Below are 26,024 nucleotides of genomic sequence, written 5' to 3'. Positions count from 1 at the left end.
TATTTTGAAAACATAAAGAAAGAATGTAAAAATTATTCCTCTACTTTTCTAAATGACCAGTGACCGGTGTCTAGCTTGGCCTTGTAAGAAATCTGATTGGCTGCGCAAAACACAGTCCGACATCTTATCTTCTTGTTATGTGGAAAAACAATCAGCGATAACATTAACAGTGGTAAGTGTGCACTAAGTGGTACTGCAGCAAAGCACTTAGTGCGCACAACGAGCTCAGAAAGTGCAGCTTGAGTCAGACCTCTATTATCAGTATAAAGCAATAGCCTGCTAACACATGAGGTCAGTTGCATTTCTAACCCCTGAACCGACCATTCAGGGGTGGACTCAAGTAGCAAGTGTTGAAAGCTCCCAAGAGTTTAGGGACAAAGTGAATAAAAAGGGATATTAGTTTGAATAGTGCCGTTATTGACTGGTTAGCCAGGAGCATATGACCTCTTGTTAGAAAAATCCTTCACCTGTAATTACATTGACTAGATACATTTTGAAAATAACATTATGTCCTCTCACCATACTCCTAAGTTATGGCCAAGTCTAGAAGATTTAAGCTAATGTAATTACATTCTAGCATTTAGCCATGCTAGAAATAAAATAGCAGCAAAAGTAATGACAGTCCTATCAACCTCAGTCCGACTTAGCTCTACTCTCCAGGTCATACCTCTAAATATACTTCAATGACCAAGAAGAATTAGCCTATTTTCTTTTTAGCCAGGCTAGCAGCTAAAAAGAAAACGTATTTGCAGCAAAAGTAATAAACTTCTGTTATATTTAGCATTTTGTGCTAATTAGCAAATGTTAGCATGTTAACATGCTAAACCATATGGTGAACATGGTAAAGATTATACTTGCTAAACATCAGCATTTTGCATGCTCACGTTAGCATTTAGCCCAAAGCACTGCTGTTGCCTCACTGAGCTGCTAGCATGGACACACACTTTAAGTCCTGTTTAAATATAATAATGAAGATAATCCATGAAGTTGAAACTGTAACGGTCAACTGTGTATGCTTCAGCCCCTTGTGTTTGGTGAACTCCTGCTAAAATGTAAGACTCTGGATGATTATGATACATGGAGAGGCCACAAATGTTAAGATGATGCAGGTACTAAAAATACATTTTAACATGATGGATGCCTTAGCCTTAAGTATTAACAATGAGGACGAATTAAGGATGGCCCATAAATCACAAGATAAAACCCTAAACTGAGCTCAGGAAAACAAAAGATAAGATATTGCACAAGCAAGGAACTTCAAGTATGCGATCCCTCTTGAACTTGAACGATGCATTCTGAGCTAACCCTCTTGTAAAGGTCAGTGCTGGAGGAAAATAATACTGAGGAGGAAAACTCAACCCTGTGCCTCCTATTGTTTGGTCATCTAGATTAATATTTAGGGCAAAAAAAACATCTTCTTTGTTTTGTTAGTGAATAAGAGGCACTCCAGTCACTCTACCGGCATTGGTAACCGAATTCTTTATAAATGCTTATATGCTGCAGAAACATACCAGATACACTGACTAATGTGAGTGATACTACTGAGAGACAATCTTGTTGATTTTTCTCTGTGTTTGTGTACACACAACATGAGCTTCTACACTATCAGAAATAAACAAGTTTACATGGTATGTACATTTTACAACACTTATGTAAAGATTAAAATGACTCCCAGATAGAACTTAAAGTCTAAAAGCAGCAGCTATGAGTAGTAAAAAACAAAAACAAAGCTAACATAAGTCACCAAACAGCAAAAACACAAACTCTCACAAACAAAATAAAGAACACAACTGTGTTAAATAATACTAAACTGCAAAAAACATATGGAAAGATAAACTTATTGTCTACAATCCCACTTATCCCCAGTCTAAAACCCAAATCCCAACTCTTGAGTCGTGGGGGTCTTTTGAGGTAGGAAAAAACTGAGTTTATATGAGGTCAATAAAAAAAACAAGGTCAATGATGTAACAGAAATAATGAATCTCATTATGAAGGTGGATCATGAAGTAGACACTCAGTAGGGTGCAGCTCTCTCCCATTGTGAGAAAATAACGGGTGTCTTTCTTCCTTCTTTTTTCCCTGCTGCCCCATTTTGCCTTCTTCCATCCAGCACAGAGTGTACTGTGAACTTTGTGAAATTGACTGAAGTAGATTTAAGGTGTCAGCAGGCTGATCAGAAAAAGATGTTTTCCCCTCTAAAGAAAGTTGTTTAGTCGAGCCCTGTTACTGATTTCCACCTTAAATTGGAGCCGTTTGAGTGTGATAATTAAATGAATAATTACGTAACTACGCTGATAGTTTTATGACGAATCATTTACTTTCGTTGACTTTCTCATCTCAGGGACAAGTGGAGGCCAATGTCAGGTTACAAGCCAGCGCTCCTGATGGTGCAGAGTTTTACGTTGTTGTACAAGGTTCAAGACTTACACATGTGACCACAGCAAAAAGAAGAGATGATGGGCTGACCCTTTGCTTCACAGTTCCCGGTAAGTCCTTCAGTCAACTTAATGCCAGTCAGGTTTTACTCATTGCTTGTCATTACCTCCAAAGATCTATTATGGTTTTCTCTGTCTCCCATAGGCCATGACCTTGTGGAAGTTGTCTGTGTCACATCCTACTTTTATTCAGAGGACCAAGTGAAGCCATGCGAGGGTGAAGCATCTCTTGAATACTTCAGGGACGTTGCCCAGGAAGCAGCAGAGTATCTGAGTGCACACAAAGACCAGCTCAGCCCCCAGAGCTACCTAGAAGTCCTGAAGAGGTTTCCTGCGTGGGCAGATGCTGCTGATGAGGAGTTCCCTGCCGGAGGGTTAGAGCGTGATGAGGAGGATGTGCGATTCAGAGAATGTAGAGGCGATGAATCTGGTCTCAGGCATCTGGATGAGAAGATCACGCAGGCTATGGCCAACATAGATTACCCTCAGCAGTGGAAAAACAGTCAGCCAAGGGAAGGTAATGAAATAGTATGTGAGAGTGTCAGTCACAAACTGCAGCCTTGTCGGTTTTTATTTGCCAGAGGTAAATTTGTAAGCACTTTAGCAGTGCCTGCCATGATACTGTTGCTTTCTAACGCCTCTAAAGCACAGATGCAACTTCATATTGCACTAAAAAATTGTCCTCAAAACTCAAACAGATCCAAATCAATCAGTCTATGTGGACTAATTTAAGTGTCTCAGAAGTCTCAAATCTGAGCAGCCTCATCTTCATGTCCTGGTTTGTGCTATTTCTACTACTTCTTTTTATCCAGAGTAACTGGATTGACATAAACTGTCTTCAAAGTTTCACTCAAACTAGTAATTTGATTTCCACACTAGCATTATTTAAACTTTTCATCATCAAACGAAGAGTCTTATCTCTCTTAATTATGTTACTAGATTAGATTAGATAACCTACTTAGTTATGGCAACAGTTAATCCACAATTACAGTAATGCTAGCTAGCAAGTTAATGTTAGCTAGCAAACGATTGTTAGCTAGCAAGTTAATGTTAGTTAGCTGCAAAGTAATTACACATATACCTTTTTTTTCAGGTAATTGTTATCAAATTGTAAATGCTTGTAAAAGGGCTGTCAATTGGTCATATCAATTTACATGAGGTAAAATAAAAAATACAAGTAGATAAAACCTGTGTCAAATGTAGAATTGTCTTGCCGGCAAATATAATAATGTGAATGAAAGTTCTGATGTGGTTCAGTACAGTGAAAATAACAGTGATACAGATAATAGGAAATCTCACAACCTCAGATATCTCGAAACTTGGGCGAATTAAAGACAAAAACATCTTCATCTAAATATCAGTAGGAAAAAGTTAGAAAATAAGTCGTTTGTTTGTAATTCCGATGCACCAACCCTTTTAACATACAAACAATATTAGTCCTTCAGGTTAATATTGTTGACTAGGTTTCAGACCCAACATGAGATCTGACTGTGCAGACCAACTCTTCTATCACATGATGTACAGGACCAGCCAGCCAAGCCAGGCAGAGGCCAGTGTGCTCCAAAGACGGAGCAATTACTGCCATTATTCCTCCTCAGTCAGATTAGAGTTGTCTTGCAGACCTCCGTGTCTATTAAATCAACTCCCACAATCCTCCTCTGCACCACACTCCCACTCCTTTACACCACAGCTGTGTCAGAGTTGTTTTTGGCGTCTGGCCTCAGATTTTTGTTATTTATGATGTTTCATTATTTCAAAGCATTATTCAAAAACAGGAAACACCAGCTATGTGCCAATGCATTACTGTGTATTGAACATAGGTGTGTTTTTAAATGAGATTCAAAGAGGTTTAAGAGATCACATGCCCAAGCAGAGTCCAGAGACAGGGGCCCACAACAAATGACATGTCCTTTTCAGCCCTCTGCTGAATGCTGTATAGAGTCTTCGGAGTGTTTTCTCATTAGATATCTGTATGTGCATGGCAATGTGCATGCAAAAAAAAACAAATGTCCATGCAAAATATGGGTGTGGGGCAAATGCAAAGTAGCAAAATAGCTGCCAACCCTTAGTCCTTCAGTGCATTGTTTGTTTACTGGTCAATTTGACAATGACATTCTTGTCTGCTGAACGTTGCATGAAGAGCATGTTCAGTATTCGCTCTTCTCAGTCACTCGAAACTGGGTCACAATCATGGTCACAATTAGCGGCGCCATTTTGGAGGTGACGGGGGTGTTTCAGTTCATCTCGGGGCTACAGCAGCAAATCGGAGGGAATAGAGAAAATGTGGGGTTGAATTCTTCTGAATGCTTCCAGGTTTGAAAGATAGTACCATGGCAACATTTCACCCGCTCACCCACACTTAAAGGGAAGGCCCAGAGATACAGTCTTTCTGCTGTGCTTACAAAACCACAAGTGTGTATATGGAGGATTTGCTAAGCAGTAATCAACCAGCATAAACATGCCAATCTGTTGTAGAAAGTGTGTTAAGTATACCCTTACACTCTCTGTTTAGACTCCCTTATATTCAAGTGCACCCGAGGCAAGAAGCAGCAAATGTTGCACAGCAGGTGCAGGCTGAGTGAAAGATCCAGTTTTTCAAGGTAGAAATATAATTGATAAACTGCGAGCCTTTCATTACTTCATCTGCATGGTGTGTTACTGTCATACATTCCATACATAGCCAGGACGTGATCTATGCATGTGCGCGGAGTGAAGGTTGATTGCTATGTTTACTTCCCTATAGACTGGTATGTTCAGTATGTTCAGTTACCTGAAGAAAGGATGGAACTGCTGTTTATTCACTTATTTTAATCTGCTTTGTGTATAATGTTACCTAGAGGCAAAATTAGTTTGGACTTTGTTTATTTTATATCTCTGCTTGTATCTCCCATTTCTTTTACATCTCTAGCTGCTGAGCTTCAGCCCAAAGAAACCCTGCTTCACCTGGCGGTGCGTTTGGGTTTGGTCCATCTCTCCCGTTTCTTAATTCACCAACCGAGAGGTCAAAGGGCACTGACCTCACCCAATCAGGAAGGAGACACACCCCTCCAGCTGGCTCAGAGGGACGGACAACATGCCATGTTCAGGGTGCTGGCAGCGTAAGGCTATGATGTTACAGTTTGTGTACAAATCTCTTATTAGTGAGACTGTAATAATCATGTACAAACATGAAATAATATTTCTTTCAGTTTCTCACACAAACACCTTTATTTACTTCCAGGAACTATTTTCAGAGGGAACTCCTTGAACTATTTAAGGAGTTTAAAGGCTGTCTGGATCCTTTTTATTTTATCACAAGTTAAGCTCATGCTATTAGCTTCTTATTATTTTAAAGAGCTGCTAGAAAAACATGATCTAAGACCATGTTAGTCATGACTCAGACATTATTATCATCTCTGGGACACAAGCCACGTCTTCAGATGACCACACCTGCCAACATCAAACATAAACTTCCTCCTCATGAGCTGATCAGAGCCAAATCTAAGTAAATAAGTTATAATCCATATGCAAAATAACATATATCCAATAAAAACCAACTCAGCCAGCAAAGGAGAACATGAAACCCACAGCTTAAACCGTCTGTGCTTTACAGACAACCACTGAAATCTACTCAAGCAGCAAAATAAAATAGCACTGTTTATAGATTGCACAGTAGATTTGCTTCAGGTCTGATAAGAGCTCATATTTACTCGAAATTTCCACCTGCAGTGATAGAGCTGTACAGATAAAGCTCGAGAGCTTGTCAGTGGAAGCATACAAATGATATAGCAATGACAGCACATGATAACTGATGAAGACTTTAGTGAAGGCTTATTCATAAGGAAGGCGCCTTTCTGTTCTCATTAACTTCAGTTCATGTTACTCTCACTTCTGATAATCTCTGTTCTGACTGAGGGCGGGTGTGTTTGCTTCGTTCTCTCTCCTCATCAGTCCTCCAGGTCCTGTGGTCGGCCCTGCCCCAGGGGTGTGTAGCTTGTGGTCCGACAGCTCCAGCATGCTGAGGTTTTGTCCCGGGACAAATTCTCTGACCCTGACTGTGCGACAGGCTCCCTGCAGCTGCCCTCAGGACGGCATCATGGTCCTACGAGACAGACTGGCAGACCACAGCATCCTCAAACTGGTAAGAGCAGACCGTGGGGAACACTTTGATTTAAAATCTTTATCTGTTGCTGTATATGGGACAGACAGAGGTAGCTAATACATATTCCCATGCATCTCTGCGCGTGATGTAATGAGGCGCTGATGTCGAGATAAGGCCATTTGCACTGGTTTTGTTCGGACTTGTGTAAACGGCAAGCCCTTGACTCTCACACCCTTTAACATACAGTCTGACATTTTGATAAGAGTTGAGTAACAGTAAACAAAACACTGCATCTATTGCAGCTAGTAGATCAAAGGGCAAGATGGGATAACATGAAAAGGACGGGCAGGTCAGGTGGTAGAGATATTAGCATTACAGTATTATGAAGAGATTATGATCACATTATTTACACTTCAGAGTTTTTACAATATCTACCTGTTGAGGACAGCTCAACTGGTTGTGGCATTATGACCAAATAATTGAATAATATCACAATCTCACGTTTTGAGCTGTTGTTTTCTGGTTTCTTTGTATAATTTTCAGTATAGCTGTGTTGATATGATATCTGCTTTTGTTCCAGATCAATATGCTCAGAGCTGATACTGAAGTAGACAAGAGAAGCAAAGATGAAGTCCCTTCTAATAATGAAGGTAAGATGACTTATTAATTTAAACTCTGTCCAATATGAAGTATTGAATAATGGCCATTTGTTAGTCATCTGATAATGAGGTTTGCTTCCCAGTGACATATCACAAGAGGCTTTTTACTGTGATCCCTGCATGAGGAAGTAGTTAACGCAATGCTACATCAAACATTTCAGAGTAGAGTTACTTAGAATAACAAGTACAAATACTTGAAACTGTACTCAGATACAGTAACTATAAATCTGTACTTGTAATCAGTTGTAATCTTGTGTCTTACCCATGATATACCTGCATGAGAGACATGAGCTTAATCCTCACACGTGCATTACCTGTGTTCTCCCTCATGTGCCACACATCACCTGTCACGGCTGTGTAACAGGAGCTGTGGAAAAAAAAAAATGAAAGAAATGTACACAAAACCGCACGACCACGACCACACACACACACACACACACACACACACACACACACACACACACACACACAGTGACCTACATGTAGGAGCATAAAGATGACGCATGATTGTAATAGTGCAGTGCTGAAACGATTAGTCGCCGGATGACAATAGTCAATTAATCTTTTAATGTGTTATGAAGCAGCTTCTCGTTGCTCAGTTTTTTGTCAGACAAAACAAACAATTTAAAGATGTCTCCATTAACTGTGGGAAATTTTACTTTATTTACCGTTGTCTAACATTTCAGAGACTAAGTATTTATTTGATGCATCAAAACTAATAATCAACAGATTACCCAATAATGAAAATAATTATTAGTTGCAGCTCTAGCTTTGCCATCACACTAGTCTCTGCTTGCACCAACAGCTCATATATTTGCTGTGTGTGTGTGTGTGTGTGTGTGTGTGTGTGTGTGTGTGTGTGTGTGTGTGTGTGTGTGTGTGTGTGTGTGTGTGTGTGTGTGTGTGTGTGTGTGTGTGTGTGGCGGTATGTGAGTGCAGACTGTACTGGAGAGCGGTGGAAAACGAACCACCGCAGATTGACTTGAGCAAACATTTGTACGTTCAGACATCCATCACTTACAACCTGAAGAGACTAAGAAAACACTTCCAACACACACCATAAAAGGCACACGCTCCTCTACACATGTGTTTGTTTTTCCTCTGAGATAACAGAGAAAACTCAGAGGGGGGGCAGATAGTTTTTTTTTTTTTTTTCTTTCTTGGGGTGACATGCTCAGGCTGGCATGCAACCACACACAAAGAAAAAAGATCCTTTCAGATTTCCAATGCCGCCACTGAATATTTTATTTTTCTGGCATTCTCTCTCTCTCTCTCACACACTCGCGCGCACACACACACACACATTTGATAGCTCTCAGTTAACCTGTGGCTGCTGTTTTTGGTAACCATAGAGATGGCAGATGGCAGTATCGACTCGTAAAGAGAAGCAGGAAGTGTACCTCAGTATTGACCTTAACCCTGTCCCAACTTCAGCAGCCGTCCATTAATCCTCTCGAAATAACAGCCACACAGTAGGGAGTATGTGCTCTTCCTCTCGACCTGCTGCTTTGGATGAGCACAACATCTCATTGGCCAGTTTTCCCCATTCCTGGATAGTAGAGTCATATCCAGAGGAGCTGATGTTGTGTCGTCCACACGACTCTTCTTGTGAGGAGGAGGAGGAGTTAAGTGTGCCATGCATCAACTTCTAGTTGAATATTTTTATTTTGCACAGGCGTTAGCAAGGAGCTCCGAGTGGAAGGGCACGTGCGGGTGGACAATGTGAGTATACTTATAAATATATGTTGTAGTCTGTGGTACAGAGCGCATTGTGTGCTGTAAATGTTTATTAGATCTGCCTCTTAAGTTCATTGCATACAGCTGTGTTGTTGTTGTCAAGTACACAGTTCTCGAATTTTCTTAAGAGCTGTGCTGTCTTTGTGTCTTTTTTTTCTTTCTGGTTTGTTAAAAGGTTTTTGAAGAACAGCTCGTCCTCTCATTGGACGACGACGATGATGAAGAGGAGTACCCATCCTTATCATCTGGTAATTCTTCTCTTCTTTTCTCCTCTCTCAATCTATCACGATCGATCTATTTATCCACCTCATGGATTTACGATAGATCAAGGATTTATTTTCTCAACATTTTGACTTGACAAGCACAAAAGAAACTTGTCCAGACCAAAAATTCTCTTTCCATTTTAATATTATGGCAATAATACTCTGGCATCTGGCTTAAATGATGAATGGGTAATCCATAAAAAACACAACAACATATTTGTGGCTGTACTGAACAGCAGGCTGTGGGAACAATGCATAATAAGCTGGTTGAGAAGCCCTGACTGGAATCCTTTCTCCTGTGGAGCTGGCACAATATGCAGAGCTCTGTTTTGAATCACATCATAGGAAATCAATACACTGACTGCTTCACAGGCGCAGACAAGGATGGACTTTTATCTGGGGTTGAGGAGCAGTTTTCTTTGATTAAACAGATGAATTATCTTCCTGGAGTCTTTAGATGATGCAGGTTTGGTCTTTTCCTGCTTGGCCAACACTTTGACTCAGTATGAGAGCCTAGGAATCTGCCCTGTCACTGGGACAAAGACAGGAATGGGGTCAGGCTTGTCCCACTCAAGCTCTGTCTGAGCTGGGAGATGCCCCGCTCTGGCCTGTCGCCCTGCCATCCCCCACCCTCTCCCCCCTCCTTATGCGACTCCCCTGGGTTGGACACTGGAGCTGTGTACTTGATGCGAGAGGGGGAATGTGAACAAGCTTAGCTTACAAAAGCTGACATTTTAGGTGAACCACACATATTAACCTTGAATTCTCTTTAAACACACGCGTGCACAAAAGCTTAGCCAGCGCAAACACTCACTGCCTAGTAAAAACCGTGAGGAGGATGCTCAAAGGTTTCAGGTGTTGCCGCGGTTACTGTGAATGCTAATTTCCTGTGTGTTGTTGTGGAAGAAGAAAGAGTTTGCTGTAAACTCAAAAGAGACTCTGGCGCTGCTGAAAGGAGCCTGTAAACTTTGACCATAAACTGGAGCATGTGTGTGTGAGTGTGTGTATGATGATTGGTCTTTGTGAAGTACTGATGAGTGACAACACAAGGGCAGTGATCCCAGTGTTTCCCACTTAAGCAGACTGCAGATTTCTTCTGTGTTGCTCAAGTCATCAACTCACTGTTGAGCTGAGTGTTTTTGTTGTGATGACAGGGCCTCAAGGCTGCTATGGTACAAAGTTGTCATCCAGAGTTATTGCTTTTTCCGAATCTGTCGGAACGATTGTAAAGGTTTCTCTAGTTTCACTGACATAACTCAGCAGTGTCAGTTATTGTTGGAGCTGGCCAGTTGGACAATTAGTCTACCAGCTGAGACTGGTGCTTCTTCAATCTGTCACCGTCCTTTAAATTAAAGTGGAGTAGAGATTTTTGGGTCCATGTGTGAAGCTGCGCACACACTATCAGTTTGACTTGAGCAAATCAAATGAAAGCAGACAGGCAGAGTCGTATAGAGAAAACAAGATAAATGCAATGAATGGATATAAGGAGTTTGCCTTTTACTGTATGTTTGAGCTCCATGCCAATGTCTGCACTGTGTGAGAGCAGCAGAGAGGAAATGCCTCTGTGATGCCCAGGATTTCCCTTACATTAGTGCAGGCTTGGCCGATCCAGACATCAAAGTCTGGCTGGAAAGTGCACAGAGTGCAATTAAAATGGCATCTCATCAGGAGGTAATTTTCCACATTGTTATAGTAGAAATACCATTCACCGCTCTGTAGACACGCTGTCATGTCAACAGTACAAAGTACACACATACTTATATGTACATACTGTACCTGTTTAATTAGGCGCTGTACTTAAGTAAATTTTGAGGTGCTATACTACTACTACTACTACTACTACTACTACCACTACTTGTATTTCTACTTTATTACATGAGCATAAATGTACTTTTTCCACTCCACTTTATCAATTTGACAGCTATAATTACTAGTACAGATTACATTATATACAAAACATGTAATCATCTTCACATATTTTCATTATTCACTAATCTGACAATTATTTCTTCAATTAATAGTTAAAGGTTTTGTCGTCTACAAAATGCCAGAAAATAAGGAAAAATATCTGTTTTAATGTCCCACAGACCAAGGCGTCATATTCAAACCAATAGTTCAAAATCCAAAGATATTCAGTTTAATATCATGTGTGACAAAAGCATCAAAGTTAGAGAAGTTACAAACATTTTTCCTCAAAAGATGACTAAAACAAATATTAGATTCTCAGAATAATTATCTGTTGATTGACTAATCGAGTAACTGATTTATCAACTAATCGTCGCAGCTCTAATATAAGGGAGTTAGAATTAGCTCTCCTTCCACCACCTACAGTGTAACATTAAAATGCTGTTTACATGTTCATGGATCAGTAATAATTAAGTTATAAAGATGGAATACTTCTTCCATCACTCCATATAAATAAACTGTCTCATGTTAAATGTACAAAACTGAGAGTCTGCAGCTATGCTAGCAGCTCTCTTAGCACAGAGGTGCTTTCAGCTAAATGCTAATGTCAACATGCTAACATGCTCACAATGACAATGCGTATATGCTGATAGCATGCAAACATTTACTAACTAACGCTAAACAGGAAGTATAAGTGAGTCATGACCGTGTGTCATTAGTTTTGCATGTGTTTTGTCATCAATAAATTTATTGGATAAATTAAAATGTTGACTGATATTTCAGTGATAATGATACACAAAATGGTACATAATAATACATAATAGAATGTACTCACATGAAAGCGAGTATGACTCAGTGTAAGACAATATTACAATAATACTTTAGACAGCCTGTGGTTAAGGATGATACTTGGAGGTTTCTATGAAAACGAACCTTTAAAGGTCAAACAGGGAGTAGGTATGCACTATCTCATCATATTTTCCTTTCTTCACTCTAAGCCGTGACATTTAAGTAATGAAAGATCAATGAATCATGGTAAAAAATGATCCGAAATTACCAGAATAAACCAAAACAGAAGGTTTATCAGAACTGAAGAAAATATGACTTAAAGGTCTGATATCATGACATGTTTGGTAATCTATTTTCTTTTCTTTTTTTCTTTGATGTGTTTTTTTTTTTGTCTGGTGTCAGACAATGTAATCTGTTGTTTGGTTAAAATATTTGGTTATGTTTTTACTCTGAGCTGCTCTCTTTATTCAACCAGACATTTAGACATCTGGCTGACAGAGGGATGAATTACAGTGATCAAAAGTGGCTTTTCACCGTGTACTGTGACAGTAAATCATTCAGCAAGATGAAAACAAATTTCTAGTAGACATCTGCTGGAAGTGTAGAGTAGCTGATCGTAACTGAGACAAGGAGAAAATAGTCTGTTTGAATTATTATTATAAACTATGCTGAAACTCTGCTGAGGTTGTACTGCATGTTTATCGCAGTAAATGGGCATCCCATGAAGTCCAGTGGCGTGGAGAGCCAGTTCACCCAGCGTGCTCCAGACCCTCTGCTCTCCATGATCAACAGCAACGATCAGACCATCGCACACCAGACACAGGTTGTGCATCATCCACTCTCTTCAAACACAAAATTTAGTGTTTTCTAACTATTTTTTTTTTCTTCATTGCATCTTTCTTATGCATATTTCTTTTTTCCTTTTTGTGTTTTTGCCTCAGCCGGATGATGTTGACCTCAAGTACAGCATCAGTGGAGTGACAAGGGACAGCACAGGGACAGACAGCGGGTTATGGGATACAGTGGATTCTCAAGATCTCCTGCTCGCCACCGACACTCCTCTGCCCTTTTCAGAAAACTTCTACCACAACTCTGTACCGTGCTCTCTCCCTCTCTCACCTCCTGACCAGGCCCTCGCCAGGCTGAACCGTCCCATCTGCTTTGAGCCGACCAATGAGAGGGACAGTCCGCCCATGGACACCTGCGACCTCAGGTATAAAATGTCGTAGAAAGATTTCTCCAGTAAGAATGCTTGTTGAGTTGTGGGTGTAACTGGACATTTATCTCTCCAGCCCCAGTCTAGTGGCCCTGGAGGTGGACAGTGAAGAGGACAGCACCGAGCCAAAGTCTCCGCTGTCCCCGCTCTCGTCAGATGTTGAGAAGAGCGAAGACAAAAGGGACGCATTTCGTCCCTCGCCTGACCTTACTTGCACTCGCAGCCAGTCGGCCTCCTCAGCATGTGAACCCACCACAAAAGTAAAACACCATCTCAGTTGCCAAACACTGTCATCAGACATTTCCACTTCTGCTTATATCAATGAGACACATTGTTTGAAGTCTAAATGTTTTTGCTGCGGATGATTCTTTTTCCTCGTGTAGGAATTGGGTGACCAGGGGATTCGACTCCGTTCCTATTCCTACTCCTCGCCCAAAATCAGTTTGCGACCTGCTCGATTCACCCGGGATAATCACACCTCAGATATCACTCCTGGTCAGTAACACGTGGACTGTTAACTGCCTCACAAAGTTATATATACAGTCTAACACACACACACACACACACACACACACACACACACACACACACACACACACACACACACACACACACACAAACACACAACTAACAATGTTTCCATGAACTAACTTTGCTTCTATGATGATGTCTCTCTTAAACTGGCTTTTAACTGTAGCCTCTCTACTAATATAAATCACAGCCAACTCCTTACGAATCTACTGTATGTGCTTTCTTGTTAAATGAGAAGATCAATTCCGCTCTCATGTCTTTCTGTTAAATATGAAGCTACCGTGAGAAGACAGTTAGCTTAGCTTAGAAAACAGAGGGAAACAGCTAGCCTGGCTCTGTCCAGAGCTAACAAAAGAATCTCTAAACCTCACTAATTAACACGTTTTATCTTGCTTGTTTAATCTGTACAAAAGCAGAAGTTTAACGACATGTTGTGGTTCTGTGGGGGCTGATGTGTCAGATTATTTCTTGGCCAGAAACAGTGACTTCTTGTCAGTTTGCAAGGTCTGGCCAAAAAACAGTCTGGCGCATAAACCCCCCCCCAGAAAACCACAATTTATCATGTCGTTTGAATGGATTAAACAAATGAGATATAATGTGTTAAGCAGTGAGCTTTAGAAGTGATAATAGGTAGATTGTGTTACTTCGAACAGAGCCATGCTAACTCTTTCCTGTCTTTATGCTAAACTAAGCTAACTAGCTGCTGGCTCCAGCTTCATATTGAACGAACAGATATAAAAAGGTGGTATCAATCAATATTACTGTTTGTTACTGTCAAACTATTCTTTTAACATCTTTTTTTTCAAATAGAGAGGGATTCTAGTTTTTCTTTTTTTTTCAAATATTCACAATAAAGCTTCACTGCTGCATGAAATAGTGATGTCAGAGCTCTCAGCCTGGAGTTTACTGTACGTGGTGATAGTTTGCACCCTCTGTAGTTGATGTGTGAGCCGCCCTCTGTCCACTGTGCCCTGTAGATGCCGTGCTCCACAGTGTCAGCCACAGCCGATCTCTCCTTCAGGCCCTCTCTCTGTCTAAATCTCTGTCTCTGCTCCACCCTGGTAGTAAGTACTGGACACCTGCAGCCGTCACACTGCGCCAAGGCCCCGTATAGCCGGCACGTCGCTGTCAGTGTCAGTGCTTATATGTCTGTGTGTGTGTGTGTGTGTGTTTGTGTGTGTGTGTGTGTGGATGGGGGAAGTCAAGGTTATTTCGGTAAACTGATTCAGCTGCTGAAAATCAAAGCTTTAAAACATCTGAACCCCATAGAGGAATATCACTCATCTCTGCATTTCCTGTCAGATCTATGGAACATTACAGCACGTTTCAGCTCATCGTTTTGGCTTCCTGACCTGCAGCTTTGATATTTCGGTTCCCTCTCACAGCTCTCATCAGCGTTGCTTCCAGATGCAGGCAGCTGGTTTTTACTGATAAATCAACAGTGTGCTGCCTGATCAGCACCAAACAGGAGACACTTTAAATTAACAACTAGCTGGTAAACATGGTGGACCACGTATATACAGTATATATACACCGAAACAGAGCTGGAGTGAGAGTGAATATTGGACTTTCATGACAAGAAACTCTCGCCACATCAACTTTAAAAGACAGTGATAGTAAAATCAGTTTTTTGCAGCTTTGAATTTCACAGTTTTGTTTTGATCCTTCGTGTGGAGAGACCAGTTATTTCCATCATGGCCGATCGAATTTAAGGGAATTTATCCAACATTATTTGAAAATACAAATGATGTACCCTGCTGAACATGAAATGAAAATTTGATATCAACTGCTCATCATCTTAGATATAAAACCTGTGAATATTAATGTGGAAAAAAGCTCATGCTGAAGTACAAACCAAATGGAAAACAAGCGAAAATGAGTTGGGATTAGAATGGGGGAGTTGAAACTATAATCTTAGCGAGAACTAAATTAAGATCATGAAACTGTAATAACCTTGGCGTGTGTCTGCATGTGTGTCTGAGCAGATCTGTGTCTGTGTATGGCTTGCCTAATCATGACACACCCATGCTGTAATCAGAACGGCAGCGGGAGAGCAGGAAGAAATCCTATTTGCTGTGATGAAATGCGAAGATAACTGATTGCTTTGCAGCCTGGCGAGGCCGCGTGTGGAGTCTCGCAGGGGTCAGCGCTCTGCGTCTGCTTGTGCTACAGCTTTAATATGTATTGTTCTGTCCTGGTTACATACTGCAGTATCATATGGGTTGTGTTTGCATTCAGATGCTTTCATATAAACCTATTCAGATGGTGAACAGTTTCTCTGGCATGTAAATCAACTTAAAACGTCTGATATTAAGAATGAAGATCACTAATTTTGTTCCTTGTTATGTTTTCATCTTCTGATTTTTATGGATATTTTTGTGCAACTTGTGCTTTTCCTGTCGGTTTTAAAGGTTCTGTAAACGATAGTCACTTCCACTAGATGTCACACTAGACCAACAGCATCTTAGACCAAAACAAATGTTTCGTCAGCCACACTTCTGGCCTTTGTTCGACCGGTTCTGAGTCGAGCTGTAGCTTTATAGCAGCTCGTGGGGCTCTCCATCTCGCTAAAGCCTGACCAAGACAAAAAAAAAAGAAAGTTAGCTTTGGATTTAATCTGCTGTCACCAGCGGCACGAATGACACCGACGTAGCCGGTACAAATTTAAAAAACTTCATGGATGTTTTGATGGGCCACCAGCCGACGGTGATTTGAGCCGGTAGTCGCCATGACCAGCGCCTGTGCTCTGGTCTCATCTGTTTCTTTGTCCTTTTTACTCCAATGGTTTAAAAGGAGGGACTCACGGTATCAGACCGGCTAACAAAACAAAGAGCAAAGAAACTCAGATCACAACACACACGGGGGGGTGGGGGGTGGGGTCGGGACGCATCAATCCACTATATCTTTACATAAAAAATCAGTTGTTTGCTGCTTAATTATCGTTTAAAATCTCGTTAACAGAATCTTCTTCCCGTTCTTTATGTTCACAGAGCAACGAGCCTCCAGTATTTCTGAGCAGTCACACGAGAAAAGGTATTTATTATATGTTTTACACTTCATTTACTTATTTGAATTACCTTGTATTGAGTTTCAGTGTTTCTCTGTTTCCCTGATGCTGAATGATTCAGCCTTTCACATGGCTCTCACTCTCTGGGGTTTTTTCACTCTTAATTAAAAAGACCAGATATGTAATCCCTACTGCCAAGAGAAACATATGTGTGTAACCATGACGACTGGGTTGATCGGTGACAGCGGGCACTCTGAAGTTTGCTGACGTCTTTTATGAGGCTCTTTTGTCTCTCTGAAGCAGAGCTGGTATTATGCGTGTTACTGGTGTTTTGATCCTTTCAATAGAGGCAGTGACGCACAGATATCAGAATGACCCTGAGCTGCTTTCAGCCCTGCTTTTTGTAATGCACAATGCCTTTGCTCTGTATTTCATCTGTGGCTTACAGACAGTGTCATCTTGCCCCTGTGTGGTTTATTTTCAGATATGACCAGCTGCATCATGGATACATGTCACCACGTGCGACAAATGCACTGTATGCACAAGCAAATTATGCTTTTATGAATTGAAAAAACTGCACAATTTAGTATAACATAATGACAAAAAGCGACAGTGTTGAAGCTTTTATACGGCCTCTGTCTGCTCTAAGAGGAGTAGCTCTGATTTCTTTTTTAAAAGGACATCCTTTTCTACTTCTTTCCTTATTTTACACTGCTGCTACATCAGGAATCATGCCAGTGTATATTTCCTCTGCCACTTCATGTATAAATACTCTTAATTGGACGGCTACACTTCAGTAGCTCCCCCTAGTGGAAGATACCAAAATAGATTCCGAGATAAAAGAAAGTGTAAAAGGCCGTCACAGCAAGAATTCTGATTCCTGATTTTGGCTTATTTTGTTGTGTAGTAGAGCTGCAATTATGAATCAATTAGTCAATCAAAAGAAAATTAATTGGTGACCATTTTGATCATTTAAGTCACAGTTCAAGCAAAAGGCCCAAACAATTGATGGTTTCAGTTTCTCAAATGTGGGAATGTTCTGCTTTTCTTGGACTTACATTTAATATTAGCAGACAAAAAAAACATAATAAAATAACTTTTTGCTCTAGGGTGTTGTGATGGGCATTTTTCACAGTTATCTAATGTTTTAAAAAAAACAAACAATTAATCAATTAATCAAAAAATGAATGTCCACATTAATCAACAGTGAAAATAATCATCGTTCCACCTGTGAGGCTTGCATCTTTATGTCTGATTGCAGCTTATATCTGTGGCCTTTGTGGCTTTTCATCAGCGTTAAAACACTCCTGTGTGTCCGTGTGTGTATGTGTGTGTGTGTGTGTGTGTGTTCTTCACAGGGAGATTAGGTTCCGTAAGCGAGCCCAGTCCGCTGATGATGAGGGCAGCATGGAGCTGGCAGAGTCCCTCCAACATCTCACACTGTCTGAGTTCCTCAAAGAGTATGTGGGGGGGTGCTGAACCTCCTTCCGCCTGTTGAAACGTCCTTAACCGTCCAATATAAACACAACTAACCTTAAAGACCCTTAAACTCCACTTACAGTATGACATGTTTACCACCTAACGACAATAGACCCCAACCTCCCTCTCTCCTCTCCTCTCAGTGTGCGGCAAAGTCTGTCATTGTCATTTTGCATGTCTCTAACAATCTACTAATTTTAATTTATTTTCACAGCACAGCGTCGCAGAGGATGAAAACAAACTTTGTGTGTGTGTGTGTTCATGTTTATTTATTTCCATCACATTTCTTTTTCCAGAGACGACACAATGAAATAATATGTTGGGATGAACTGTTATTTCATGGCAGGACGTTGCAGTTTGAACTAACCACAGCACAGCTCATGAACCAGTTGTATGCATGTGCACTATAAGCATACGAGAATAGACCGCTGTACATTTCACACTCATCTGGAGCCTCTGCCTGCACCTGCACAAGCCTGTCGTTCTTGCTTTTCTTGTAGACTCAGAAAATCAAGACTTCAACCTTACCTAACACAAATGTGACATTTTTAGTGGTTTTTAATCACAGAGCTGAAATGCAACGTAATGAACTGCACTGACGTTATTTGAACTTTTCCACAGAATTGAAGAGGAGGAGCTGGATAAGTACAATATCCCGACCAAGACAGAGTCAGAGAAGTACAAAGTCATCCGCACCTTTAGTTTCCTGAAGAGCAGGATGTCCAGCACACGCAACAAGACCAAGGTAAACACAGAGCACAAACAGTCCTCGCCTCTGCTGCTACACCCATCTAAACTTCAGCTTAAATTAAAACTAGACTGTACAGAATAACTTAACAAAACTTAAAGTCATAACACAGGCTGATTTATAAAATGGGTTGTTGTAATATTGCATCTAAGGGCAGATGTCAGTTTTCAGATAATACTCATTCAGCAAAGAATGACTCATATAGTCAAATGTATGTATGATGTTGCATTAGAAGATTTGAAACCCACACACCGTAAACATCTGTTTTATTTGTGGTTAAATGAAAGTATTGTTAAAATGTTTCAGCACAACATCTCTGATGATTATAAGTTACAAAGCAATGTTTATTTGGATTTCTCAGATTTAGGAAAAAGTAAAACTTTTGATTCAATCTATAAAAGGGAAAATTTTAGCTTGTGTTTCAGGGCCAGATATTTTCAGTGGAGCAATACTTTGGCTCGCAGACCGCTAACTGCCTTCCTCTGCTGCACAGTCCAGTCAGCTTTATATGCTGCACTAGCCTGTCTCACTAGTTTAATAGCTTAATAACACATGGGATATTTCCACTGAAGTGTGAGCTCTGGAGATGTAAGTGTGCACATACGAGCTGATTGAATTTTATATGTGTTTTAAAGTGTTTTACAGTTTAGTAAAAACCTGTTATCCCAGGTCTAGACTCAGGTATGGAATATGTGGCTCTGTCTTTCTGCTCTCTGGGAGACAGAACCAGGAAATGTTTCTGGGACTCACTCAAGGTCAGAGTGACAGACCAAACATGGTGTCCAGCCTCTTTCCTTTTAATGATTAATCCCCTGTTGTTGAGTCAGCACAGAAACTGGAAGCCCCCTCCGACCTGCATCTGTTGTTTATGCCATGCTTCATTTCCTCGTCAGCGGAACTTTCTTATGGTTCGGAAAGAGGCGGGCATTCCTTCCAGGCTCAGCTTGTCTACTCACGTGCGGGAGAGTTTACTCTGCAAATAGAAACTTGACAGAGATCTTTACCCCGGCGTATGAGGCCTGCTTTGGCTTGAGTTCATAGGTGTGGTTGTCAATCACACTTTTTCTCTGTCTGTGCCTTCTTTGTTTACACTGATGTCTCTGTCATGGTTTTCAAAGGGGAAGGGGAAGGACAGGGAATCCAAGGATAGGCAACTGAATGGACATCGGTTTGCGACAGGGTCCTGTTTGGGCCCCACCGTGTGTGTGGTATGTGACAAACCGGCGTCTGGAAAGGACCTGCTGCATTGCCCCAGTGAGTAAAATTTTAACTCCAAGAAGTTTATATTTATAATTCTTTAAAAAAAATAAAAAAATTCACATACGTACAAATGGTCCTATCCTAGGTTGCACTGCCATCGTCCATAAGGGCTGTAAGGAATCCGTTCCCCCATGTTTGAAGGTGAGGGTTGTCCTGAAATAGATTTATCTGCTCGCTCCTGCTGGAGCTTGTCCTTGGATCAATTGTTTATCCGCTCTAACTAGCCTCTCTCATTTGTATTACTCAGAAACTTCAGGATAAATATGCTGTTACCATGGTGAAGAACAGGACAGCATCCCTCCCACAGAGTGAGTTTACAAGACAAGGGTCAACGGTCGCAAACAGTTTTGTTGTTGAGTCTCTTAACCGTGTTGTGCATGAAATTTCCTGTTTTGTAACATTTCTGTGTGGTTGCAGTGGGGATGTCAGTGCCATGTACGCTAATGTGGGGTTACTCTCGTTTAAAATCTGTTCCTGCAGATTTCACAGTGAGAGACAGCCCTCCTCAGTGTGTGGCCCCCATCTCTACCTCTCTACCTGTCATGACCCCCAAGGAGAAGAAGGATGCTGTGACCCAGTCCTGCTCTCTCTCCAACAGTGACAGGTCATTAAACTCTCAGATTTAATAAATTACATAAATATGATGTGGTGATATTGGTAAAAAATAATATTGGTATAATAATGCTTGTCTATGTTCTTCTGTGTGTGTCCAGTCGGCTCAGTGAGAGTTCAGAGACAGAGTCTGATGCCGTGAAGGTGACCAGCCATTCAGAAGAGCTGCTGCCGACTCCGACGTCCTCCACCTCCACGGACTCATACTTCGGAGAAGGTACGAGATCAATAATTGGTCGTTGTTTTAGGTTTTCACAGATTCCCACTGAAACAGACCCAAAACCAAACAGATTGGTCTCCAATTTTTACATGGATTTTATGTCCCCACGAACCCAAACACTATTATATTACGATTGTGAAACAGCGTTGCTCAGAAAATCCTCCAGTGATCGGAAGTAAAGAAAACAATAGGGAGAAAATGGAAATGAGCCGCTGCCGATGCGTCACAGATGTTTAGGCATTTTGAGTTACATAACAGGACACAACAAACAGCTGCGTCGAAAATGTGTGTTTTAAAAATTGTATTTTACGTCTTTTCAGGATTTTAATTTTTTTAAATTTTATCTAATTGAAAATGAAGCAAACACAAATGTATGGAGAAAAATTTGTCTCTTATTTTTTATATTATATTTATATATTATTTACATTACAAGTTTCTTCTTGTAAAAAAAGTGGTCCTGTTCTGAAGTCATTAGATGCAATGTGGTGTTATGAGGAACAATTTCAACTGATTTTGAAATTGTTATCATGTCGGGACACGACACAGTCTCTACATTTACTGGAATATTTACTTAAATATTGTCGGATAAAAACGGTGACTAGCTGTTGACTGTTTTGGGAAAAACTCATTTCCTACTTTGAAATTCCACATCCTGACTGCAGTGACAAAACAATAGGTGTCCATATTTTCCACCCGCACTTAAACACAACCTCTATTTGGGGATCAGAGACGGTGAAAAGAGTCAAAACTCCAGATACAAATGTAACCCACTCCAGATATTTATACACACAGGAAGCTTTTCAGAAGCAAATTAAATCACAAAATTATCCAGCCTGAGGTTGGAGATTTGTACATAGACTACTGACATTAAAATACTGCCGACCCTAGTAGTCAGATTTATTTGTCCATTGTTTTACATTTGTTTAAATTGGTTGGTGTGTGTGTGTTTTCTTGTAAACACCACAAATTTCTAATTAATCTTCAGTTTGTAAATGGTTTTTATTTATGGATCAAGAAACAGGCATTTGTTGTGGCCAGTACTGAGACTAAGTTCTCTCTAGATAATTATCCCCAGGGATGAAACAGCACACTGAGATGGGTGGAAGTCTGTTTTCAATAAAAGTTGAACAATAAGTCATGAAAATGAAGCCTGGCAGTTTTGATTAATATTAGTTTTGTCCCTTTTTGTATCCATAGACTGTGTGGACGCGTATATCCAAAGTGACATCTCGGCTGATGCTGTGGATTACGAGGCGGAGTCGTGGAGTCTGACGGTGGAGCACAAGTTCTGCAAGAGGCAGGAGAAACGAGCTGTCAAGAGGCAGGATGTTATCTATGGTGAGCAGATGCCAGACCGCTGGAATGTGCCATTTTCTGCCAGTGTCAGTATTTCATATGCAAGATTGCTTTAACTGCATATAATTGTTGTAAGGTTGCCAATGGTTGAGTAACAGACTCAGTTTTTTGAAGAGATATAACATAAGTGAAACAGACATTGAGTGTTGACGTGTTGAACCTCTGATGCAGAGCTGATGCAGACAGAGCTCCACCACCTCCAGACGCTACACATCATGGCGGAGGTTTTCCGGCGAGGCATGAGGGAGGAAGTGCAGCTCGATACGGAGGCGGTGAAGCGGGTCTTCCCCTGTCTGGACCAGCTGCTTCTCTTCCACCACGCCTTCTTCGCCGCCATGAAGGAGCGGCGACACAGCTCAGCCGAGCCCCAGGGACACAGGAACTACCTCATCCAGCAAATAGGAGACGTCCTGCTCCAGCAGGTTGGTCTTCTGAGACTACCTGTCTCTGAGGTGTGGCTGGTTGGAAACTGGTGCAGATGTGAATCACTGTGTGTGTGTGTGTCTGTATTTTTCTGCAGTTTTCAGATGAAAATGGGGAGAAAATGAAGCAGGTATATGGACAGTTCTGCAGTCGTCACAACGAAGCAGTCAGCTTTTTCAAAGAGCTCCAGCAGCATAACAAGAGATTTCAGAACTTCATTAAGGTATTTAACGTTCCCATCCCTCATCATCTTTTTTTTTTTACGTATTTACCGCTCTTTCAACCAATTCCAAAATAAAAGTATCACTACCCCGCTGCTCATGCAGATGTTGTATAAATCTTGATGATACTTTTTAAAAGCAACAAGGTAATAATTCTCTGGTGCGACGGAGGGAGATCCCAGAGTGCATCTTGCTGGTGACCCAGAGGATAACAAAGTACCCAGTGCTGCTGGAGAGGGTCCTACAATATACTCAAGGTAAGTCATTTACTGCCATCTGCTGGCGAGATTGGTCACTAGAGCCAAATGCTTGCTCAAAAACAGCACAATGCACAGTATCTCAGTTGCAAACATAGAACTAAATCATGATTCAGTCTTCATGTGTTCGTCCTTCCTCACCCGTCAGAAGAAACAGAGGAGCACGCCGACCTTTCCAAAGCCCTGGCTCAGATCCGGGAGGTGATAGCCGCCGTGGACTTGAGCGTCAGCGAGTACGAGCGGCACCAGAGGTTACAGGAGGTGTGGAACCGCATGGAGAACCGCAGCTCGGCCAAGCTGAAGAACGGACATATGTTCCGCAAGCAGGACATGATGGGGCCGGGACAAACGCTCAAACACCAGGGGCTGCTCCTGTGGAAGACTGCCACGGGTCGACTAAAAGGTGAGACTGGCATACGGTAAAACTGTTTTATTAATGTTTTTTTTTACATGCATTTACATGATGACAATGTTTTCCTACTTATACTCACTTCCACAGATGTGCTGGCGCTCCTTCTCACAGACACACTCATCTTCCTGCAAGAAAAAGACCAGAAGTACACGTTCGCCACCGTGGTACGCACACATTCATCGCGTGGGACAAATTCCCACCTGTTCACATAAAGTGAATTATTTTATGCAGGGCCATTATCATCTTGTGTAAAATAATACATTTCCCCTCCTTTTTAATGTGCTCCAGGACCAGAAGCCTCCAGTCATCGCGCTGCAGAAGTTAATAGTGCGAGAAGTTGCAAACGAAGAGAGAGGGATGTTTCTGATCAGCGCGTCAGCCGCCGGGCCAGAAATGTACGAGGTCCATACGTCATCCAAAGAGGAGCGAAACGCTTGGATGAGGCTGATTAGAGAGGCTGTAGAGAGGTTTGTATACGTCTGTGTGTGTGACCTGAGGAGAGGCAAACTGAACATCAAGATTTCACTATTTTTTTCTGACCTTTGTTTACTGTTGCCTCTGCTCAGCTGTCCGGAGGAAGAGGAGGAGTACACAAGTGAATCTGAAGAGGAGAAGCGAGCTGCCGAGGCTCGTATTCAGAAGATCCATAAGTTACAAGGTACTTGGAAACGTGACTTCATTTATTTTATTTTTTTCCCCTTCACAACCTTGAATATTTATCACCACAGAGTTAATACAGTAGAGTGCTTAATCCTTGAACCATATGAACTTGTGTATCAGAGAGTCTGATGAGCCAGGACCAGCAGATCTGCTCCAGCCTGGAGGAGAAGCTGCACATTTACACAGAGCTCTCGGCTCTGAACGGGAGGACGGACCCTCCGGTGGTCGAAGCGCGCCTGCTCGTCCAGCCGCACTCAGAGGAGCTGCCCCAGGCCGCCGTGCTGCTGGCTGCAGCTCTGCAAGAGGGTGAGACGTTTGGCATGGACTATACTACAAACACAGACATACAGTACAGTATTGTTTTGCGAAAGTTTATTACTGTTATTTATTTATTTATTTTGTTTGACTATTTTAGATATTATTCATGTAGTTGTCTATTGATAAAGTTCAGTTTCTCCACTCATTTAAATTCATTGACAATTGCTGTCCATTCATAAATGTATGTGGGATATTGCTCGGGTGTAATGTAACAAAAGAGCAGTCAACTTCTACTCTAATAATTCACTTCTTATTGCTTTCCAAAAAATAAAAAACACTAACATCACGCAGAACAAAGACATTAACAGAAGAGGTAATGATAATAATGATAAAAACAATAAACCTAAGTATTTTCATTTTGTGAAAAAAATTAAAGGATGAGCTCAGATAATATGAAAATGGTGTGTCATTTTTTTTTACACCTGCCTCCAGCATTTGTTTTGTTTCTGTGAGCCCCTTTGTCAGAATTTGAGTTCTGGTTAGAAGAAAATATCGTATTATTTTCTTCTAACCAAATGCTCACAGAAACCTTATAAGCCCAGTTGCACACTTAGTTTCACACTTGTGTTGTTTTTTGTTTTCCAGCTGAAAACCTTAAAGCCACGCTGTCATCCAAGGCTCGTTCTCCCTCCAGCCAGAGCCCGGACTCTGACACAGACTCTGTGTTTCCTGTCAGCCCTGCTCCGCTCGCAGAGCTCCCCTCAGATCCCTCTGAGCCCTCACCTGAAACCCCCGAGGCCAGTGAGGCGAGCTGGACCGAGGCCCTTGTTTTTCAGTCCCCAACTCAGTTACAAAAAACGGACACAGATGAAGTTGACCTCAAGGTACAGCACTGATCCTTGTATTTAGCTCATAGCAATGATTGCTTGACCTCATGATATAAATTGAAATAGAAAATTAGATAGGTTGTTTGAGTTAAATATTGATGCAGCAATATGATGTAATGTTTTTCCCATTACTGTAGTTGTGATGGTGGAGTTACAGTGCTATTGCAGAGGTTATTATAGGTCATTACAGCCTCTTACAGCCTGCAACTGAATGTCACCTATTTCCACTTCTCCACTGATGTGTGGCTCGAGATTGCCAGCAGTTGTTTTAATAATTCAGTGCGGTCTATTAGAATTACATTTCAGTCTTAATGTGATGAATCATTGATTAGCTCATAATAAAGGAAGAAGTCCATTTAGTTCCCAAAGGTATTGTGCCATTAAAAATGGATATGGAGACTTATTCCAATTACCGTGCCACAGTTGTGCTACCGTTTGCAGAATTTTTGTGAACTGTGAGGTAAATGACGCTGATAAAAGAAGGAGAATCATTTTCTTATCCACTGCTATGTGATAATTCAAGCCCAGAGAGTTTGGTAGGAAATCATGTGGCCTCAGGGGGGCGCAAATGTTGCATGAATGCAACTTCAAATTTTAGACTCTTCCAT

The 26,024-nt window shown here is 41.2% G+C and overlaps 1 protein-coding gene across 4 annotated transcripts in view; it reads left to right on the top strand.

Moving 5' to 3' along the window:
• arhgef28a (Rho guanine nucleotide exchange factor (GEF) 28a) overlaps positions 1 to 26,024 on the top strand; it is a 42,562-nt gene that overhangs the window by 6,351 nt on the left and 10,187 nt on the right. The window contains exons 3-32 of one of the 4 annotated variants that reach the window (XM_056403993.1): positions 2,342 to 2,486; positions 2,581 to 2,952; positions 5,344 to 5,533; positions 6,366 to 6,555; positions 7,097 to 7,166; positions 8,851 to 8,897; positions 9,088 to 9,160; positions 12,577 to 12,692; positions 12,811 to 13,082; positions 13,162 to 13,345; positions 13,469 to 13,580; positions 14,594 to 14,680; positions 16,607 to 16,649; positions 17,982 to 18,083; positions 18,724 to 18,847; positions 19,969 to 20,104; positions 20,196 to 20,251; positions 20,358 to 20,418; positions 20,591 to 20,714; positions 20,824 to 20,939; positions 22,140 to 22,280; positions 22,470 to 22,720; positions 22,819 to 22,944; positions 23,082 to 23,199; positions 23,348 to 23,602; positions 23,699 to 23,775; positions 23,900 to 24,078; positions 24,178 to 24,269; positions 24,392 to 24,577; positions 25,175 to 25,413. In XM_056403993.1, the coding sequence (XP_056259968.1) occupies positions 2,342 to 2,486; positions 2,581 to 2,952; positions 5,344 to 5,533; positions 6,366 to 6,555; positions 7,097 to 7,166; positions 8,851 to 8,897; positions 9,088 to 9,160; positions 12,577 to 12,692; positions 12,811 to 13,082; positions 13,162 to 13,345; positions 13,469 to 13,580; positions 14,594 to 14,680; positions 16,607 to 16,649; positions 17,982 to 18,083; positions 18,724 to 18,847; positions 19,969 to 20,104; positions 20,196 to 20,251; positions 20,358 to 20,418; positions 20,591 to 20,714; positions 20,824 to 20,939; positions 22,140 to 22,280; positions 22,470 to 22,720; positions 22,819 to 22,944; positions 23,082 to 23,199; positions 23,348 to 23,602; positions 23,699 to 23,775; positions 23,900 to 24,078; positions 24,178 to 24,269; positions 24,392 to 24,577; positions 25,175 to 25,413 (4,284 nt within the window). The remainder of the gene's footprint in view (positions 1 to 2,341; positions 2,487 to 2,580; positions 2,953 to 5,343; positions 5,534 to 6,365; positions 6,556 to 7,096; positions 7,167 to 8,850; positions 8,898 to 9,087; positions 9,161 to 12,576; positions 12,693 to 12,810; positions 13,083 to 13,161; positions 13,346 to 13,468; positions 13,581 to 14,593; positions 14,681 to 16,606; positions 16,650 to 17,981; positions 18,084 to 18,723; positions 18,848 to 19,968; positions 20,105 to 20,195; positions 20,252 to 20,357; positions 20,419 to 20,590; positions 20,715 to 20,823; positions 20,940 to 22,139; positions 22,281 to 22,469; positions 22,721 to 22,818; positions 22,945 to 23,081; positions 23,200 to 23,347; positions 23,603 to 23,698; positions 23,776 to 23,899; positions 24,079 to 24,177; positions 24,270 to 24,391; positions 24,578 to 25,174; positions 25,414 to 26,024) is intronic. The other 3 variants (XM_056403994.1, XM_056403995.1, XM_056403996.1) reach the window with 3 other exon arrangements.

This window comes from Seriola aureovittata, chromosome 18 (assembly GCF_021018895.1).
Source record: "Seriola aureovittata isolate HTS-2021-v1 ecotype China chromosome 18, ASM2101889v1, whole genome shotgun sequence".
NCBI lineage: Eukaryota > Metazoa > Chordata > Actinopteri > Carangiformes > Carangidae > Seriola > Seriola aureovittata.
This window is presented reverse-complemented; position numbering and strand designations above follow the sequence as displayed.